At 42.7% G+C, this 18,700-nt stretch overlaps 1 protein-coding gene across 1 annotated transcript in view; it reads right to left on the reverse strand.

Annotated features, from left to right (window-relative positions):
- The window catches only part of USP13 (ubiquitin specific peptidase 13), a 104,803-nt gene that overhangs the window by 21,701 nt on the left and 64,402 nt on the right, over positions 1-18,700 (reverse strand). Inside the window, exons 11-18 of the mRNA XM_037136885.2 lie at positions 18,011-18,136; positions 16,792-16,945; positions 14,420-14,594; positions 11,695-11,783; positions 6,701-6,823; positions 5,349-5,375; positions 4,072-4,215; positions 1,359-1,525 (exon numbers count right to left, since the gene is read on the reverse strand). Coding sequence (XP_036992780.2) covers positions 1,359-1,525; positions 4,072-4,215; positions 5,349-5,375; positions 6,701-6,823; positions 11,695-11,783; positions 14,420-14,594; positions 16,792-16,945; positions 18,011-18,136 — 1,005 coding nt within the window. The remainder of the gene's footprint in view (positions 1-1,358; positions 1,526-4,071; positions 4,216-5,348; positions 5,376-6,700; positions 6,824-11,694; positions 11,784-14,419; positions 14,595-16,791; positions 16,946-18,010; positions 18,137-18,700) is intronic.

Genomic DNA, 18,700 nt, shown 5'->3' on the forward strand with positions numbered 1-18,700 from the left:
TCTGACTCTGCATATAAAATGCATTTGGCAATTCTGCACGTCTCCCAGCAGAGGCCTGTAACTCGATTCACTGGAAAACAGTTCTGAGCAGCAGATCAGCATTCCAAAGCCCCTATCAGTCTTTGCTCAGCATTTCTGCAGGCTAATGCCGATAATGACTCAGTGCAGAATGCCAAAAAGTTTGGCATTTGTTTGAGTGCAGCCCTTTCTACGGCCACGATAATTGCACACACTACATTCTCTACCAACTGTATTTCCTGCAAACAACCATGCCAGGTAGAAGGGTGCCCACGTGAGTACTACATTAATGCCTCCGCTCCCCAAATGTTGGCACAATGGTTGAACTGCAGCAAAGACAAAATGAATGCCTTGATTAATGATGACAACACCGGTTTGTTAAGTTAAATTGTTTTAAACCGACCCCCATGCAGTTCAAACCAACCGACCAGAAAAATATGTCCATCTCCCCTGTCTCAGTGTCACTGGAGGGGTAATGAGTTTATTTGGACATAGTGAGAATCTCCAATGAAAGAGTAAAGCAAGTAAAATAAGCAGTACCCCTTGACATAAGCAAGCACCCCCAGCTAAACAAATGCAAGGTGCGATGTTTCGGCCGTGGACTAGCAATGCGCCCCAGCAGGCAACCAACCAGGACAGGCGAGAAGGAATCAGCAGCAGACAACTCCTCAAAATGGAACGGTGGGTAGCAAGGAGGGATGGGTTTAAAAAAACAAGTACTTTCCCTCAATATTAAACAGCTACCTGCACTGTAAAAGGAAGACTTCTATCTACCCTACAGCTTCATGGTGCCTTCTCTCCCGCCAGTATCACAAAGTTCAGGAATACCAGAAGAAACTTCTCTCATGTGCAGAGAGAAACAGAAGCAGAGAATTCCAAGGAGACATGCAGTCTTCACCAGGACTTTTGAGGACACTTCTCCAAGGTCATGGTATCAGAAAAGCTTAATTTCTCCTGAAGAACTGCCTTATTGAACTCATGCACCCCTCTCTGCTCTAAGGGCACAAGCAAGCCCCAAGTCAAATCTCTGACCCTGTCAATAAACATTAAGATGACGTGGAGTTTCTTTGAGTTTGGTCATCTTGCCCCAGCTGTAATGCCTCCCTATTTTTAACTGTCTCCCTCGTTTTAAACTCTCTGTATGATACTCTCATTCATTTATTAGAGCTTTACATATACTATATGCAAATAAATCCCTGTGGGCCATCCATGGTGGGGTACAGAGTGAGACAAACATGACGCAAAATGATCAAAGGACACTGGAAAGTCTCAATTGCTACTGACGAAACACAAATCACTCCAATAAGAGGAAGGGATCCACCACAGCCTCTCCTGCTTACCGTGGCTCGCAGCGCCTGAACGGCCTGATTTCGATGGAACCCCATGGAGGTAATGATGGCTATAATCTCCTCCGGAGGCTGGTTATCCAACCCAGTAGCACCAAAAACAGAGGCTCCAGCAGAAGCTGCCCCTCCATAACCAGGCATGGTCAATGGTTCAGCAAAATCTGGGGAAAATAATCACACTTAGGTCTTCTTTCATTTTTTGGTCTTTATAAAATAAACTCTTCAAAGCCAAGAAGGAAAAAATATCTACAAAGTCACAATAATCAAGACAGTTAGTACTGGCATAAAGATAAACATAGATCAATCAAATAGAATTGAGTGTCCAGAAATAGGCCCACATATGAGGTCTGTCCGGAAAAAGTCCAGCCATTGTTAATATAATGAGAGCAGTTTGTGCAACATTGATGTAAACCTGGCAGCCCAGGGGAGTGGACTGGAATGCATGTGCATGAGCAGTGATGACTCCACTGTACTAGTCAGTGGGGGCAGTAGACACCATTGAGTGAGCACGTGTACTCTGTGGCTGTTGCATTCAAAATGACTGAGCAAGTAGAGCAACAAATGTGCATTAAATATTGTGTTAAGCTTGAACATTCATCCACGGAAACTACCTGGATGATTCAGAATGATGCTGCAGCTATGGGCAGGTGGTGATTAGCAGCTTCATCACGACAACAAACCTGTTCATGCATCACATCTCATGCAGAGTTTTTTGGGGAACCATCAAATCACCCAGGTGACTCAACCCCGCCTACAGTCCAGATTTGGTGCCCAGCAACTTCTGGCTTTCCCCAAAGTAAAATAAGCTTTTAAAGGGAAGAGATTTCAGACTATTGATGAGATTTAGGAAAATATGAAAGAGCAGCCAATGGCAAGTGGCAGAACTGTGTGAAGTCCCAAAATGCCTACTTTGAAGAGGACTGAGGTGTCATTATCCTATGTACAACATTTCTTGTATCTTGTATCTTCTTCAATAAATGTCTCTCTTTTTCATATTACATGGATGGATACCTTCTGGACAGACCTCGTATACCTATTGTCAAATGATTTTCAACAAAGTTACCGAGACCATTCAATGGGGAGAACACATTCTTCTCAACAATGGTGGTTAGGCAGTTGTGTAACTACATGCGGGAGAGTGGAGGTGGGCCTCTACTTCACACCACACACAGAATTAACTCAAAATGGACCACTGACCCAATGTGAGCTAAAATTACAAACCTCTTAGAAGAAAACATGAGTGAATCTTTGTGACCTGAGGTTAGGTAATGGTTTCTCAGATACAAGACCAGATGAACATGTGACAAAAGATCAAACAAAAACGAAAAAGGACTCATAGACATGGATGACAGTGTAGCGATTGTAGGGGGACAGAGTATAAGGGGGATAAATGGTAATGTTAAAAATAGATAAATTATACTTCATCAAAATTAAAAACTTGTTTCCAAAGATGCCATCAAAAAACATGAAAACTCACAGAATGGGAGAAAATATTTCCAAAACACATTATCTAAGGTGCTGATATTCAGAATACAAAAACTCTCAGGATTCAACAACAAAAATACAAATAATCTCATTAAAAATAGGCAAAAGATTTGAACAGACATTTCTCCAAAGATATATAAATGACCAATAATATGAAAGGATACTCTATATCATTAAGTCATTAGGAAAATGCAAATCAAACCACAATGAAATACCACTTCCCATCCACTGGAATGACTACACTGAAAACATTAATACCCGGATTGGTGAGGATGTGCAGAAACTGAACCCCCCACATCTTGCTGGTGGAATGTAAAACGGTGCAGCCACTGTTGAAAACAATTTGGCAGTTCCTCAAGAAGTTAAACATAGAGGTACCATATGATACAGCAACTCCACTCAAGAGAAATGAAAACATGTCCATACCAAGTATTTATAGCTACACTGTTAATAATAACCAAAAAGTGGACACCACCTAAGTAGCCATTGACTGATAAAAGGATAAATAAAATGCAGTGTGTCTATACAGTAAGGTTATTATTCAGTCATAAGAAGGAATGAAGTACTGACAGGTGCTACAACACAGATGAACATTGAAAGCGCTCTGCTAAGTGAGAGAAACCAGACACAAGAGATCCATTTGTACGATTCCATTTGTATGAAATGTCCAAAACAGACGAGTCTACAGAGCCAGAAAGTAGCTGCCAGGGGCCAGGAAGAGTGGGGAATGGACAGTGACTGCTAATGTGTACAGGATTTCTTTTCAGGGGACAAAACTGTTCTCAAGTTAGAGAGTGGTCACAGCTGCACAACTCGGTAAATTTACTGAAAACCACTGAAGTGTATACTTTCAATGAGTGAATTACCTTACTAAACTAGATAAAAGTAAAATATAACTAAACAGACCCCATGTCTTCATGCACATTTTTCTATTTTGAGCCCTTATCATCTCCCAGCTGGAACCATATCCCACATGTTTCCTGTGGTCTTTCTACCACTTTAAAGGCTGAATTATATCTCAACAAAGCTACTACTTAAAAAAAAAAGAGGAAAGACAAACACTGTGACTTTGCTACACACACACACACACCATGCATACACACTGCAGCAGATTATGAGCTAGAAAGTCACTCTAGGCACAGATCCAGAGGACACAGAAGGACCAAGGCATCACCAGGGACTGCATCAGACTCCAAAGCTATTCCATTTCTCCACCACGTACCTGGCTCTTCCATGTGAACAATGATCCAGTTGAAGGCGACCTCAGCTCCCATATTTCCAGTGAAGTATACAGCCTTTCGACACGCTTCCAGAGGGAAACCCATCTCGGCCAGCTGCATCACCGAGGACTCATCGATGTCGGATGCTATGGACCACAACAGGGCCTTCTGATGTCAAAAGGTAAACCCTCTTCTTGTCTCAGCTTCCCTTCACCCCCTCACCCACACGCCATCCAAAGAAAGTGCTATTTTGTTTGGTCTACAAATGGTGGTTCAACTTTGTTTTGTTTTGCTGTAAGCCATCCAAATATTAAACTATTGGAGTTGAGCTGACCTAAACCTTTGCCCTCAATAGGAATCTGATAATCACCTGGGCAACCCAAGCTCTGAAAACAATTGTCTAACTTTGTGAGGAGAGATTGAGTGTAACCACTTCGGCCTTTCATATCATACTCAAGACCTCTCAGCAGTCTCTCTGATGACTGAAATTTGAAGAAAACAGCATTATCTACAGCCCAGAAGGCCTGTTCCTTAAACCTCACAGGAAGTCATCGCGGGCCTTTAGGTCCATCAGTAATCAAAGGAAACAGTAATCAGTTTCCCAGTAATCAAGTCTGGGAAACAGAGAGCCCAAATGTTAACAGTGGTTTGTCTCCAGAAAGTCTTTGTAGACAAAAATATTCAGAGTATTTAAACACTCCCTCTTTCTCCTAATATCTAAATGTTCACTATAAATAGTTTATTTTTTAATATTCTTTGTAGAAAACCAAGAGGATTAAAGGAAATAAGAGGCCACAAAATTAACACATGATCAAATGAAACGAATAACCTTGGGAGTTCTAATCAATACTACAGTGTCCTGTCAGCTGTGTGTCTTCTTCATTGTGTGTCAGCACTGGGAGCGTAGGAAGTGACCGGCCGCTTTGCTTCCACTGTGGACAAAGGCCTCCTCATTCGGCCAGAGAGGAAAGCAATGGCGTCGACAGCCCCTACTCATTCATGAGGAAACTGAGGCACAGAGAAACTAAGTCAATTATTCTAAGTCTCACAGTCCTACATGGCTCTCATACTAATAGCCACCCTTCCGAGCTACAGGGCCACTTAGTCACCATGTCACTAGTTTCTATTTGCTACCTCAACTTGCAGACAAAGAATCATTTCCACTGAGGAAATGCTGCATATACACACTTATAGAAAAATGCCCCTTTACTGAACCCCACAGACAAGTGTACCAATAATAATTCTAGGACACTGGGAAAAGTTTTTAAAAGATACATACGGTCTATCAGTTGGTTCATCAGGCGATCTGGAAATTAAGGGAGAGAGCGAAAAATGAGACCGAACCATGGCAGACTGCTTTATGAAAAGAAGAAGAATCCATGCAGAACACTCCCGGCCTCTGTCGCCCCTCAGGACCCCACACTGCTGCCGGAGCACCCTGCCTGCCCAACATACAATCATTACCATAAGGAGGAAAAACTCCAGGTCTCCGGCCTTTGGAGCAGATAAAACATAATGCTCTGATTAGCATCTTAATGAGCTAAACCAGTTCTCTCCTTGTATTTCTAAGAACTCTGTATAATTAAAAGCCAAGGATTCTATTATGAATCTCAGAGAAAGCAGGAGTAGTGCTAATAAGCCATCTTGTACTTCTGTGATATTCATACTGATCTTTCTTAAACTCCTTTAAAGAATGACCTGTACCCAGAGTTCAGAGTGTCCCAGGCGTGGTCTCGTCACACTCTGTGCTCTAATATGTGACTCAGCATTAGAGAACGATGGAACAAAGATGCCCATCTGGAATCCTATCTTGGATTCACCTTACTCTCCTTGTGCACCCAAACTGAGTCACCAATAATATTCACTGCTCGACTGATGAAACACCTGTGGTAGAGAGGCCCAGAGTGCTCTATCCCTCTCAGTTATTCACTTAAAATTAACTCTTCAGGAAGATGAACAGTAAACGGGTGGGCAAACAAAGCCAGAGCGAAAATGATTTTGTGAGAATAAGTGAACTAATAATGGAACCGAGATTTTTCAGCACTGTCCTTGAAATCACAAAGGTGAGGCAACTATTTTTTGCATGTCCTTCTCCCTTCTAAAGTCAAGCATTATGAACAACGACCAATTCAGCAAAGTGAAAGAGAAACTCAAACCACTCGCTTGCTATGAAGCAGTAATGAAGATGGGGAAATGACATGTGGGCAAGATGTTTAAAACCAACACACACTGTTGAATGTCCCCTTTGGTTGTCCAAAGGCATCTGGAGAACAACACAGCTCCCCTATACCAGGAGCCTCCTGGAAACACATTCCTTCTCCCCTACAGGTCCGTTTGGGAGAGGTAGAGAGAGGAAGAAAGCAAAGCCAGAGGCAACATAACCTAAAACCTTTCTGGGGACTGGCTGCCCTCCGTTGCCAGTGGTCTCCACAAGTGCTTTCCAACTACTCGTGATGGGTCTGGGCCATGTCTAGTTTAAGTTTACGGTTGCAGCCAGGCCTCAATTCTGTGTGTCTGTGATGGGTTACAACAGAGGAAGGCAGTCAAAGGACAACAGAGTGGTTGGGGGAAAGTGACTGTTTCAGCAGAAGAGGGTGGCGAGGAGGGGAACATCCCCCTGAAAGATGATACCTTTTGAGTCATCAGGAATGACTATGGGGGGGCTGATGTCTGGAAGCTCCTCCTCTCCTGGCTGTAACCCCCTGGCTCGGAGATGGCTGATATCAAGTAGGTCTGGCATGTCAATGGAAACATCTGCAAAATGAAAGACTATATTGAATGGATTCTGCAAAATCCCATAACCACCTCCTAAAATCAGCACCACTAACTCTACATACGTATGTCTAGGCAGAGCTAAGGGGGGCTTTTCAGATCCCTGGAGTAATCACTGGACCAGGAGACTCATCAGGACTAATGAGGTTTTAATGGAGACCCAGGGGGAAGGACAGAGGGTGGCAGGATTTTACAATAAACAAGGACAAATGGCTAAGCCAGAAGTCGCTGACCAGCAGCTGATAGATCATTTGTAGCCCAGATACTTTCTGTGTGTTTTTAGTATGTTTAGCCACAAATTTCAAGTTTTAAATCAGAAAATTTTAATTTAGAAATCCAGATTTCTACCTTATTTTGGAAAACGAAGCAGATTCTCCCGTGGGAGCCCTCTGCAACAGTCTGTCACAGACCTCACCACTCCTCATGAGCCTGAGCGTTGTATTTGTGCTACTATGATTCTTCTATTAGAAAAATGTTTTTCTAACATTTTTCTAGAATGTTAGAATGTTTTCTAACATTTTTTGGGTGTCCAAAGCATGACACCCAAGAAAGACCAAGCTGGCTAGCTACCATTTCTTTTCATACCAAATGGTCTTTTACACCCAGCCCATTTCTTCACCCTGTCCTCATTGGGCATTTGAGTTTGTAACCCCTAGTTTGTGATGAGTAATATGATTTAAGTAAGGTTTAACCCCATGATATGTAATGTGACTTAACAAAGTTGATAAATAAAGAATGAAGTTTTAAAGGTATTAGTTGAATCTGAAGTGTACTAGTATTGGAGTACATTGTTTTTAACTTCTCATCTCAGTTCTTCTTGTGTTGACTTATAAAATACAAAATTTATCAGTCTAATATCTGGTTATATTTAGTATCGCATATATTCAGATAAAAAAATAAATGGGTTCAAATGTTGGTGTAGGGCATGTCTCTTGGCCAGCAAGCAGCCTGAAAACGGTATCTCCTAAACCAGTTAAGATGCCTAGTATAATAGTCCTCCTTTAAAATGACAACCAAAAGAAACAGCTGAGTTAAAAAAAAAAATTTAATCTCAAGGGGCAGCAAAAACAAATATGTCTGACCCACACAACCAGTACAATTGTTCCTCAACGGAAAAAGTCACGTTCATTACACAAAGCCTTGGGACTTTAAATCAGCAAGTTTATGAAATCTCATCTGAATTTTTGCTTCTTTATAGGAATTCTAAGGACAAAGGAAAATAAGAGAACTGTTTCCAAAGCAGCTCAGAGCCTTCAGAAGAAGAAATTGTTTTCTCAGGTAATTCTCAGGGCTGCGGAGAAAAGGCGAAGGTAATGAGCATCCTGCCCTCTGCCCTCCTCTGTGCCCTCAAAATCATTCCACCAGGAAGAGTAAAAATCTGCCAGAGAATCAGTCGCAGCCCAGTAGAATGTCAAACAACTGCTGTGTAAACTGTTAGGGCTGGAGGATTCTGGGAAATCACAGTTGATTTTCCATTCTTTTTACCCATTCCCTTCAGATAAACAGATGAGTCCTTAATTAACCAACATAAAACCTGAGTAGTTTGTTTTTAAATGCTCAAAACATAACTTTGACAGACTGGCAAACAGTCTGAGGTACTTGCATGAGAAACCACAGAGCATAAATCGGGACATCTTTCTGTGGAAACTGGACTTCGATCCTGTGTGCCACTAAGGGCAGCCTAAGAACACCCTTGCAATTAGACCATGACGGCAGAAAAATACATTCTTATGCATTGTCCTCTAACAATGATCGAGGGTTTTTAAAAGTAGCAAGAAAGAAATCTAATTAAGCCAAAATCACGCCCCTTTTTAATGCAACTGACTATATTCATTTTATTTACTGATAAGACTTGTACTATCTAAGAGACCGTCATTTGCCTGCTTCAGAAGCACAGGAACAGTGCTAAGAGAAGAATACGTTTTCAGTTACTACACTTGCACCTCCAAGTGTGGCTTTGGAGCAGCAGTACCAGCATTACCTGGGAGCCTGCTCAAAATAAAGGACATCTGGACAAAGCCAAAGTGGGTGGGATTAGCAGGGGCGAGGAGGTTGGCTGGGGTGGGGGTGGGGTCTGTTGGGGAGAAAATGGAGACAACCATACTTGAACAACAATAAAAAAGAAAGAATCCCACGTGAAAGGGTTTTCTTTAAAAAGAAGGAAAATGGAGGAATATAGTTAAAAGAATAAAATGGCAATAAATGTGAACCCATCAACAATCACTTTAAATGTAAATGCATTAAATGATCCAATCAAAAGACACAGGGTAGCTGACCGGGTAAAGAAACAAGACCCATATATATGCTGCCTCCAAAAGACCCATCTCAGAGTGAAAGACAAACTAAAAGTAAAGGGATGAAAAAAGATATTTCATGGAAATGGAAATGAAAAACCTGGGGTAGCAGTACTTATATCAGAAAAAATAGACTTTAAAACAAAGACCATCATAACAGACAAAGGAGGACGCTACACAGTGAAGAAATGAGCAACCCAACAAGGGCATATAACACTAGTGAACATGTGCACACCCAATACAGAAGCACCTAAATATATAAAGCAAATACTGGCAGACAAAAAGGGAGAGAGCGACAGTAATAAAGTAACAGTAGGGGATTCTGACATCAATAGATAGAACTTCCAGACAGAAACTCAACAAGGAGATGGTGGCCTTACATGACACACTCATTCAGATGGATTTAATTGATATCTTCAGATCATTTCACCCCAAAGCAGCAAAATACCTATTTTTTCTAGTGCACATGGAATATTTTCCAATATAGAACACGTTAAGACACAAAACCAGTCTCAATAAATTTAAGTAGATTGACATCATATCAAGAATGTTCTCTGACCATAATGGTGAAACAAAAAATCAACCACAAGAAAAAAACTAAACAATACACAAAGACATGGAGGCTAAATAATGTGTTACTAAACAACGAATGGGTCAACAATGAGATCAAGAAAAAAATCAAAAAGATACCTTGAAACAATCAAAATGAGGGCAGAACAACCCAAAACCAATGAGGACACAGTGAGAGCAATCCTAAGAGGGAAATTCATAGCATTACCAGCCTATCTCAAAAAACAAAAATAAATCTCAATCTAACTTTACACTTTAAAAAATTAGAAAAATAACAATAAACAAAGCTCAAAGTAAGGAGAAGAAAGGAAATAATAAAAGAGGAAATAAAATAGAGTCTAAAAAGTTATGTAAAAGATCAACTTATAAAAATAAATAAAAAGTATTTTCTGATATATCACCTCAAGGCAAGGGGAACAAAAGAAAATAAATAAATGGGACTACATCAAACTAAAATGTTTTTGCATAGCAAAGAAAACCATCAACAAAATGGAAAGGCGACCCACTGAATGGGAGAACATATTTACCAATGATACATTTGATAAAGGGTTATTATCCAAAATTTATGAAGAACTTCTAAAAACTCAACACCAAAGAAAACAAACAACCCAATTAAAAAATGGGCAAAGGACCTGAATAGACATTTCTCCAAAGAGGACATACAGACGGCCAATAGACATACGAAAAGATGCTCAATGTCACCAGTGATCAGAGAGATGCAAATTATAACCACAATGAGATATCACCTCACACTTGTTACAATGGCTCTCATCAATACATCAACAAACAAGTATTAGAGGGGATGTGGAGAAAAGGGAACCCTAGTGCACTGCTGGTGGGAATGCAGACTGGTGCAGTCACTGTGCAAAACACTATGGAATTTCCTCAAAAACTTCCAAATGGAACTGCCTCATGACCCAGTGATTCCATTTCTGGGTATGTATCTGAAAGAACCGAAAAACATTATTTTGACAGAATATATGCACCCCTGTGTTCACTGCAGCATTATTTTCAAGACCCCAGATCTGGAAGCAGCCCAAGTGCCCACTAGTAGATGAGTGGATAAAAAAAGCTGTGGGACATTTATGTGATGGAACACTATTTGGCCATAAAAAAAAGAAGGAAATTTTAACTTTTTCAACATCATGAATGGACCTGAAGAGTACTATACTACGTGAAATAAGCCAGTGAGAAAAAAGGCAAGTACCATATGATTTTATTTAAATGTGGAATATAATGAACTAAATAAACTAACAAACAAAATAGAAACAGACTCATAGACACAGAGAACAGACTGACAGCTGTCAGAGGGGAAGGCATTTGGGGAGCTGGGTGAAAAAGGTGACGGGACTGAGCAAAACAAAGATCTCAGAGACCCAGACAACAGTGTGGTGATTATCAGAGGAGAAGGGGGACTGAGGTAGAAGAGGGGAAAGGGGGGAAATGGTGACAGAAGCTTTGACTTAGGGTGCTGAACACACAGTACAATATACAGATGATACACTACAGAACTGTACACTTGAAACCTGTATAATTTTATTAATTAATGTCACCCCTCAAAAATTCAATAAAGAATAATTTTTAAAAATAAAATGTTCAATGATAAAGTAATAAAGAAATAAAGAATCCCAAGCCCTGTCCCAGGCCTGCTAAATTGGCATCAGCATTTCACCAAGGTTCCCGGGCAACCTGTATGCACCTTAACATTCGGGAAGCACTATTTACATGGTGACATGGGGGTCCTTTTTCTACTCCCAGAATTCATGCACTTCAAACCCATGACTAGAGGGGTGGATCAGCACGTGCTAATTTTATCATCAGTGTTTATCACATATTCTTTTTCAAAAGACAAAGATAGAAATATCAGAAAAAGAAAGAAATGGAACTCACTGTGTATGAAATAGCCAATTACTCATGGCTATTTCATACGCCATATTTTTTAAATGGCCAATTTGATGTTTTAAGCAAAAGCATGCACAAGATACCTACCAAATTTTTTGGGAACCCAGTCGAGGCCAAAAGTGAACTTCTTTATCTGCACTACCAAGTACTCAGGAAATGAGGCAAAGCGGGACGTTCTGGGAAACACAAGGGATCGATTATGTCAGGGAAACGAGGCCCTGGGAACTGTGAGCACGGCATCACACGCCTCGTGTGAGGTGCACCCGCAGTTCTGATGACGGGGCCGAGGCGGAGCCACCGCAGACAGACACAGGCAGACACACTCACCCACTCCTGCTCATTCACCCTGGTTTGCATGAAAAGACGATGCTTAAAGTAGGAGAGTGCTGTCCTTTCAGTAGGGTTTTGGACCCATCACCAAATTATTTCTTTTACTGGGCCATTTTATGTTTCTGGAAAGTGCTTTTCAACCAGATGTCAGTTTTCTCTAAAACCCTTGGTGGAATTTAGTATATGTTACATATCTTTGTAGGTGTGTGTAGACATGCATGCATTATGTTTTGTTTTGTTTTGTTTTGTTACAGTCAACATTATTTTGTATTCATTTCAGGTGTACAGCATACTGGTTAGACAGTCACATACTTCATAGTTCTCCCCCGATATTTCCAGGACCCACCTGACAGCACACACAGTTATCATAATAGTATTGACTATCCTCCCTCACTGTACTTTACATCCCCATGACTATTTTGTAACCACCAAGTTGTACTTTTTAACCCCTTTACCTTTTGCATTATGTGTTTGGATGTAGGTTTGAAAAAGTCCCCCGAGCAATCCTGACACGCTCCCACCTCTGCTCCCACCAAGAATCACTACCTTACAGCACAGAGGTGGCACAGGGGGGATCTCGGGAACTTCTGTCGAGGCTGAAAATTGGAACTTCCAGGACCTCCTTAAAATACTACTGCACCTAAATCCATGGTCTCATGGATCCCAGAGGTATAAATATTCTGGGTAAGAAAGGCTGAATTGCCTGGACTTGAGTTTGGCATTTTATACACAGACTATTCAATTTGCACACCTAATTCATTTCCCAGTTCCAGCTCATTCTCTCAATATTTGTCATCTTAATCATTTCTATTTCAGTGTCAACATGAATGTGGTAGGTATATGGAAAGAAATAAAATTAGCTGTATACATGTACTAGAAATATCTCCTAGAATAAAAATTTCTTGGACAGTCTCCCTGTAAACTTCACTTTCCAAATCTAAGTCAGTGCCTTGAACTTGGAACGCTTCCTCCCAGAATACAGAACACAACTGCAAATCACTGCTGCCCCCTAGTGCTGTAGAGAAGTCACAGTACTGGGACAGAGCAAGGTCCAAAAAGAGTAAGACATGAATTGTGGTGGCTCTTTGATATGCCACTTACTTCACTCCAAATCCGAGCATATCACTGACTCTCCCTGAGAAAGAAAGACTCTCACAGAAAAGGAGCAATGGTTGAGGATTCTTCAGCCTACTGTGAATACTTACAGTAAGAAAAACAAAGTTCAATCGACATGTTGTACACCTTAAACTGACAGTGTTTTATGTCAATTACATCTCAATAAAGCTGGGGGCAATAATTACAGACATTGTTTCTACCACTGGTATTGTGTGCAGACACTTAACTACCCAAAGCTGTGTCCAAGCTGCAATGAAGTGAATAGTGACATTTCACATACCAGCTATCACCTGCAAGCACACGTGCGCATGCATGCACACACATACATGTATGTGTGTGTACACACATGTACACACACAACCCGAGTGGCCCCAGGATGAAAACTTACCCTGCAGTGGATAACTGATAACTGAATGAACTAATACTAATCCTCATCTGATGTAAAGAACCCTTTTGTAAATTATTTTAAGAAAATAGGGTTTTAGCTTTTGAAATAAGTTCTTTTTGTTTACCCATTTTTGACATATGAGGTCAATTATCTAAGACGGAGGAATCCCAGGAGAGGGCTGTGGCAGAGAACAGTGACTTAGGTTTGACTATTGCTGGTGGTTGAGGTGGGACAGTTCTTCCATCCTGCACACCCCTTTCCACCAACTAGAGTTCAGTCTCAGCCTAGAATAGAAACAGCCAAAGCACATCTAAAAGTAGGAAAACTCCCAGAGTCAGCCTTCCAGACCTCCCATCATTTTATGCCACTGTATGTCCTCATTTTCTAAACCTACAAAGTGTCAGCAAGGGCTGGAGTGTATAAAATTCACTACAGTGTCGACCAAAGAAAAAATGCTTCATATACCTGACAACGAGGCCGACAGTGTGGAAACAGGACACGTCCAGCCCGAGTCCCAGGCAGCCCACCTGAACATGCCCACTGAGAGGCCCCTGGCCTGCGGGTGGGAGCACAGTCAACTAAGTTCCCAGCCAAATATTTAATTATGGAATTAAAATCTGTTAGAGTTTAAATAATGAAGACAGGCATAGATATTTTTGTGATTTCTTCAATAATATCATTTCTTTGGAGGGGGAGCGGTTGGCTACACCTTCTTAATAAAAAAAAAAAAAAGGCGTTCCTTCCCTAGCACACAATAAGCCTGCTTCACTGGGGGGTCTCACACAAGTGAAGGGTGGAACAACTGAGGCTGTGTGAATCATAATCTCACCACCACACACAAGCAAGCACGCACAGATTCCCACAACGCCCTACCCCACGCCCTACCCCAGCTCCCGCCTCTTAAATCACCCTCCGCACCCTACCACCACCAAATAAGCACACAGATGTGCATGTGCGTGTACACACACACACACTTACTTCACACCCGCAGACTTTGCCTGCAGGGCACTGCTCCAGAAATCATCCACGTTTTCTGGCTCAGAAAAGGCCTGCAGGCAGGCACTAAACGGTATCTTGGCACGGACCAACTCAGGAAGGGGTCTTCGGTTGGCTTCTGCTTCCCTTCTCGTCAGTTCATAGGCGATCAGCTCATCTGAGTAAAAGAACAAGCAACTGAATGTCTTTGCAATTGCTCTTGTCTTCTGTTACAGACAGATTTATCTATATATACATATATAGAAATATTTTGGAGAGAGAGAGAAAGAGAAACATCATTTTTCTTTTTTTTTGCTGTTCTTGTTCCACTTATTTATGCATTCATTGGCTGATGCTTGTATGTGCCCTGACTGGGGATCAAACCCATAACCTTGGCATATCAGGACAACATTCTAACCAACTGATCTAACCCATTAGAGCCTCACTCTTATCTTCTCAAAATGAAAAACACCCCCTTTGGACAATCTTCCCTGAAGGCTTCTTCCCTGAAGGCTGGGGCAGGGTTGCTTACTTGCTGCCCTTCACAGATCCAGAAAAACCCGCACGAGGCTGTTCCTGGGGTGTCTTTAGAGGAGCACTGACAGGCTGCGTTGAGCCATTCATGTTTTTTGCCGGTTTCCCTTTGATAGTGACAAAAAGGGAACTGTGAACCCTGGACCAGGTGGGAGAGGTTCACACCATGCATGTGGTATAAGTGATGCATAAACTTGGTCTCTCATTTGTCCAGAGGTCAAGGCTGGTTTACTCAAATGCCACCTTCCAATCACAAATTCATCACACAGAGAATTTCGCAGTGAAAGAAACTGCAGGGCTCACCTCTCCCTAAGACCTTCTCACTAAACAAGGTCACGGAGGGTGTGAGCCAGGGAGCAAAGGGAACTGTAAGGACTGCAGTTCTGCACAGCACAGCCAGTGGGACCCACACCACCAAGACAACGTCCTGCTGCGCTCCCTCCCCGCCTCAGATCGCAGGGACGCCAACCCAGAGAACCCCCCAACACCAGCCCTGCTCGCAGGACTGAACGCCAGGGAGGACGGGAGCGCAAGGGAGCCCACTGCGAACGTCCCAGGAGCCAGCAGATCTGCTCTTGGAAACTCCCTGCGAGTCCAAATTTTATGTGGATTTTGAAGGGGCATTTCTGGGAATTCCTTTTGTATTCCAAAAAGAAAAAAAAGTCCCTACTGATTCAGTTTTTAGGCACACTTATACATGTTTCCTTAAACACATCTGACTATGCTTTTAAAATTCATCTCCCAGTCCACCATCGGTTTATAATATACTTATATCTAGGATTCTGGCATTCGGTATTCCAGCAAACAATATCCAGGGGCTAACTAAATTATCAGTCTCCTTTCTCAACAAAATAGTTACCACTCATAAATTTTAACAGTGAGTCAAACAGGATCACAGAGCTGAGACCTGAGCAGAACTGAGCAGAACGTGAGTCAGTATCCCTGAGGTCCGCAAGAGAAGGTTAAGCCTAGTTCTAAAAGGGAAATGAACCACACACCCTGGCCCTCATTTCTACCCTAATAAAGGATAAGAATTTAAAAGCTGCAAGAGCTTATAGGAAACAGAAATCTTTTTACCTTGAAATCACCAAGATCATCACTTTCCAATTAGCATAATAAAGTTGGTTCCCCAAAAAAGAGGAAAAGGGCACCCAGGAAGCTGCTGGAGTCTACAGAATGGCTCATTCATATGACAGAAGCAACCTGGCAGGTATTTTGCCTTTTTCTGCTTTTAAAGTGTCAATTCTAAGACACAGAATTGTATCTACTCTGCCGGAAAGAGCCACAGCGGACAGACTGAAGGACCCGCCCCTCAGACCCCGACCTGGCTGCAGTATCTCCGCCTTCGCCCTGCGTGAAGGGGGCTCGCCGCACCCGCAACACTTCATCGTCTACAAGGGGCAACGGGGACACTCGGAGGCCGAAGCCGGATCACACCACGAGGCCTCTGCTCGAGTGTTTCAGTTCAAAAAGTGCGGTTCTGGTCATTTGCCTCAGACTCCACAGCACAACTTACGATGATGCTGTTAAAAAACTTTCCACATGTCCAGTTAGAAATATTATCCCCCAAGCTGAGCTGACTCCAGGCCAAACACTTGGTCAAATTTATAGGCAGTGAAACCATTCCACCCATAATCCCTTCAAAAAGTCTGTGATGTGTTTGATTCTTTTCAAAAGAAAGTCCCACGGGGACTGAGGGAGAGATGAAAAGAGAGGGCGAACCCAAGCCGTCCGGGCTGGGTGTCCTGGCGGAGCGGAGCGGGGGCTGCCGGGTGGGGGCGGCCTGCTGGGGGCTCACACGGGAGGAAGCACCAGGCGAGTCCCCACAGCAGATGCCTTACCCTTGTTGGTTGCCGCCTCCATGGCCACAGGTAACTGCATCAGGTAATCCACCCTCTCCGTGTAGCGTACTTTTCGGGTCTGACAGCACTGAATGCGTTCTTCCACCAAAAACCGAAAAACATCGCTCGGATTTTCGGAGCCAATGCGGTTCCTCTGAAGGTTAGATTACATCAGGTTAGTGGGTTTTTGAATAGTAAGCCATAAATAAAAATTAGCATAAAATCAAATACGACTGACGTAGAGACCTGGGTGTTACGAAACAATCCCATTTCACCAGAGAACTTGAACAGCAAAACACTGGTGTTTATCTTAAGTCCCCAAATGAGGACTGGCTTCATAATTATGACTCCTCTTGTGAATTAATATTATGCAGCCATTAAAAGTCACAGGAGAAGGACTGCCCTGGGCAGCCCTTTCTGAGAAGAAAGGAGATGAGGAAGCCACACTAAAGGGAATGGAAGAAAGCAAAGGCCAGCCTGGGAAAATGAAGCCATGTATGTGATTATACAAACACACACGTGTAAATAAATTATATACAAATGAAAAGAAACCCCACTAAATTCGAATATGTAAACGACACGGCCCAGAAACACTGCCGAGAAACCACATGCAGGGAATTAATAAATATGCACCTGGAAAATGTCTGGTGACCAGACACCAAATGTTAACACTGGCCTGGTATCATGGGTGATTCTGATATTTCTCCTCTGTACCTTTCTATGTTTTCCACAAAGAACATATGTAATCAGGAGAAAAACAGTCATTTTTAAGAGGAGGAAATTTTTTAATCATAAATTCTTAGTAGCTTTTAAAAACCACAGCATTTACTGTGACTCAACTCTGCTGTGAGCCAAGTGTGGCCACCTCTGAGTAGTGGCCCGAGGACTCCAAAGACCACGTAAGACCCTCAAGAAGTTCTGTCACCAAAAAACAAAGGAAAAGTAAAAAGGATGGTGAGTGAAGTAACTGATAAACACTCCTATAACACGTACAAATAAACGGAGAGCAAGGAGACCTACAAGTGCCTAGAAAACAGGACACGAGGAGCTGTCACATCAAGCGGGCCGAGCAGAGAAACCTCACAGAAGTCGACTGGGGCTGAGCTCGGGCAGTGAGAGGCTTAGGTAAGGGGCTGTGGGGGCGCCCGGCCAAGCCAGAAAGGGCTGCACTTGGGAGCTGGGCACACGTCTCACAACCCTTTGCGCATCTCTGGCTCACCTCTACTAGATTGACCAGGTGCAAGAAGAATTCCTGGGCATCTTGCTGTCGGTTAGAGGAGAACTCCGGGTGACTTTTGCTTACAAAGGCCTTAAACATGCGTGGAGAGATCCCGTTCTGTTGAGGCTGAAATAGAAAAATAAAATCGACTTATAAATGTGCATTTTCCCCACACATTAACAGCATTAAGTGGCAAGTAGAGTGGGGATTACCATAAAGCCTAATTTTCAGATGAGAAAACTGAAGCCCAGAGAAGCTGAAGGAGAACACCAATGTACACTGGATGTTTAGTACACACCGGCCCTGCACTCTGAACTTGGTCTGAGAACAGGGCGTGACTCTTCCTGTTAAGTCAAAATGAAGACATGATCCATATCCCACTTTCTAAGAGAGACACTCTGTATCTGAACTGTCCATCACAGCCCAACGCAAAGCAGGCCTACAGAACCCCTGGCAGAGATGGGAAAGGGCACTGCGTGCCCCAGTGACTTCTGCAGAGCTGCTCCAGACTCCACAGCACAGGGAGTGGCCCAGAGCATGTCCCTCACCCAGAGAAGGAGGAAAAGACTGACTGCAGCTGCCAGGGTGGCAGAGTGGCAAGAGGGAGTGGCAGGGACAACTCCGGCAGGACAAGAACGTGCGAACGTCCCCAGAGGCTAAAGGATAGCATAGAAGGCAGCCAGGCTCCTC

The sequence above is a fragment of the Artibeus jamaicensis genome, unplaced genomic scaffold (assembly GCF_021234435.1).
Source record: "Artibeus jamaicensis isolate MK-2021 breed Jamaican fruit bat unplaced genomic scaffold, CSHL_Jam_final scaffold_474, whole genome shotgun sequence".
NCBI lineage: Eukaryota > Metazoa > Chordata > Mammalia > Chiroptera > Phyllostomidae > Artibeus > Artibeus jamaicensis.